The sequence below is a fragment of the Perkinsus marinus genome (assembly GCF_000006405.1).
Source record: "Perkinsus marinus ATCC 50983 genomic scaffold scf_1104296953560, whole genome shotgun sequence".
In the NCBI taxonomy this organism is placed as follows: Eukaryota; Perkinsozoa; order Perkinsida; family Perkinsidae; genus Perkinsus; species Perkinsus marinus.
The window spans coordinates 1-1,566 of record NW_003208434.1 but is presented as its reverse complement, the minus strand read 5'-3'; the positions used below and the strand labels follow the sequence as shown (position 1 = coordinate 1,566).

Sequence of the window (1,566 nt, the reverse complement as noted above, 5' to 3'; positions counted from 1 at the left end):
TTGGTCATCACGATTCCGAATGGTCAGGCACGTACATTTGTTGTTGCATCCTGCTTCTCATCTTCTTCCCGCTATTCTGGTTACCCTTTTTCTGTCAAAGCTGCCAGGAAGCTGACCACATCTGCGCAGCCTGTGGTGAATTAGTTGGCAAGAAAGTCTTCATCACTGAATGATAAATTATACTCATGTGTTCATAAACTTTACACTAATGATGTTTGTATGAACTCACGGGCTGAGTTGTGTTGTGACTACTTCAGGAGCAAGTCGGCTTTCCTCAGGGCGTTCGGTTACCCAACGGAAAAAACAGAATGACGATATGCGCCGACTAACATGTCGGGCACATTAACACAGAGGATGAGCCGCGAGACGATTGGCGGGCCCTCTGACACCCAATCAAGTAGCCCTCCCAGAAAATTACGAACAGGATAAATGGGAGTAGCGGCTGATACTCATCAGTGTGTGACTAAGCCGAGTACTGTAGCATTGCAGTTGCAGTGTTTGCCTTCCGAAGTCACCAGCGATAGCAGGGCTAGCAGTGATGCACCTTCTCACAGAGGAATCAACTCAGCTGACTTTTTAAGCAGGCGTAATAGTGCCCGTACCTTCTCACAGAGGAATCAACTCAGCTGACTTTTTAAGCAGGCGTAATAGTGCCCGTCGTGTAACTACATGTTGGTAGCTTTATTCTGCTACCTCACAGCTTCGTGACTGAATAGTGAAACACATCTTCCATATCAGCAAGATGCTTACCTTACTAGTGAGGCAATGGGTGGAACTACACGGCTAATTTCCTCTGTGGCCATCTGAGCCCGTTGGGCTTGTGTCAACTCAATTACACTCAGAATGATTTCCGATTAGTGTTGTTCATGAAATCACTTGCATTTAATCTTAGCTTCAGATGGTGCTAGACGAGATCAGCCGCAAGCCCAGAGCTTCGCACAAATCTTGCCCGCGAGTATATGCGCTCGTTGAAGGGGTTGGGAATACACTCGTTCACTAACTCCACACCAGAGATCAAAAACGATTCCGAAATGAACATGGGCTATAAAGAGATGCTGCCCTCTCTAAAATCACTGCTGGACAACATAGCATTAATAAGTACTGGGCCACGACACTGCAATGCGGCCTGAACACATCCATGCTCGCCAACTGAAGTGAGAGGCTTCCATCACGCTCACCGTACGGGCCATACTCAGAACATCTTCTATATCGGATTCCTTCTCGAGAAGAAAACCTACATTGCCACCGTAACCTTCGGCTGCTACGTGGTAGTCAACGTGGGCGCCTGAGGACGAGCCAGCGTCCTGCAGCTTGGGTACAGTAGCCCACCTAGCACTGTTGCGATAGGATCTTTCAACAGCCGCACTTGGTCTCGATACCTGCCCTCAGTGTTGCTTCATAGAGAAAGAGAAAAGCGCCCTCACATTTGGTTCCACTTGCCATCATTCCCAACGATAGCTACGCAGGGTATCTTATGTCGTTTCATCGTCTCGAACTCGGCCAGAGACCAAGCCACGCTGCCGTCACCCCAGAGGATCCATACAGGCTCTACTGCAGACTCTCCTG

At 48.7% G+C, this 1,566-nt stretch overlaps 1 protein-coding gene across 1 annotated transcript; it reads right to left on the bottom strand.

Annotated features, from left to right (window-relative positions):
- Positions 1-1,042: 1,042 nt before the first annotated feature.
- On the bottom strand, positions 1,043-1,443 carry Pmar_PMAR000518 (hypothetical protein; the record flags this gene model as incomplete). Its single annotated transcript, XM_002776385.1, has 3 exons — positions 1,043-1,126; positions 1,179-1,285; positions 1,425-1,443. 3 exons carry the CDS (start codon positions 1,441-1,443, stop codon positions 1,043-1,045), a joined length of 210 nt encoding a protein of 69 aa, XP_002776431.1.
- Positions 1,444-1,566: the final 123 nt, after the last annotated feature.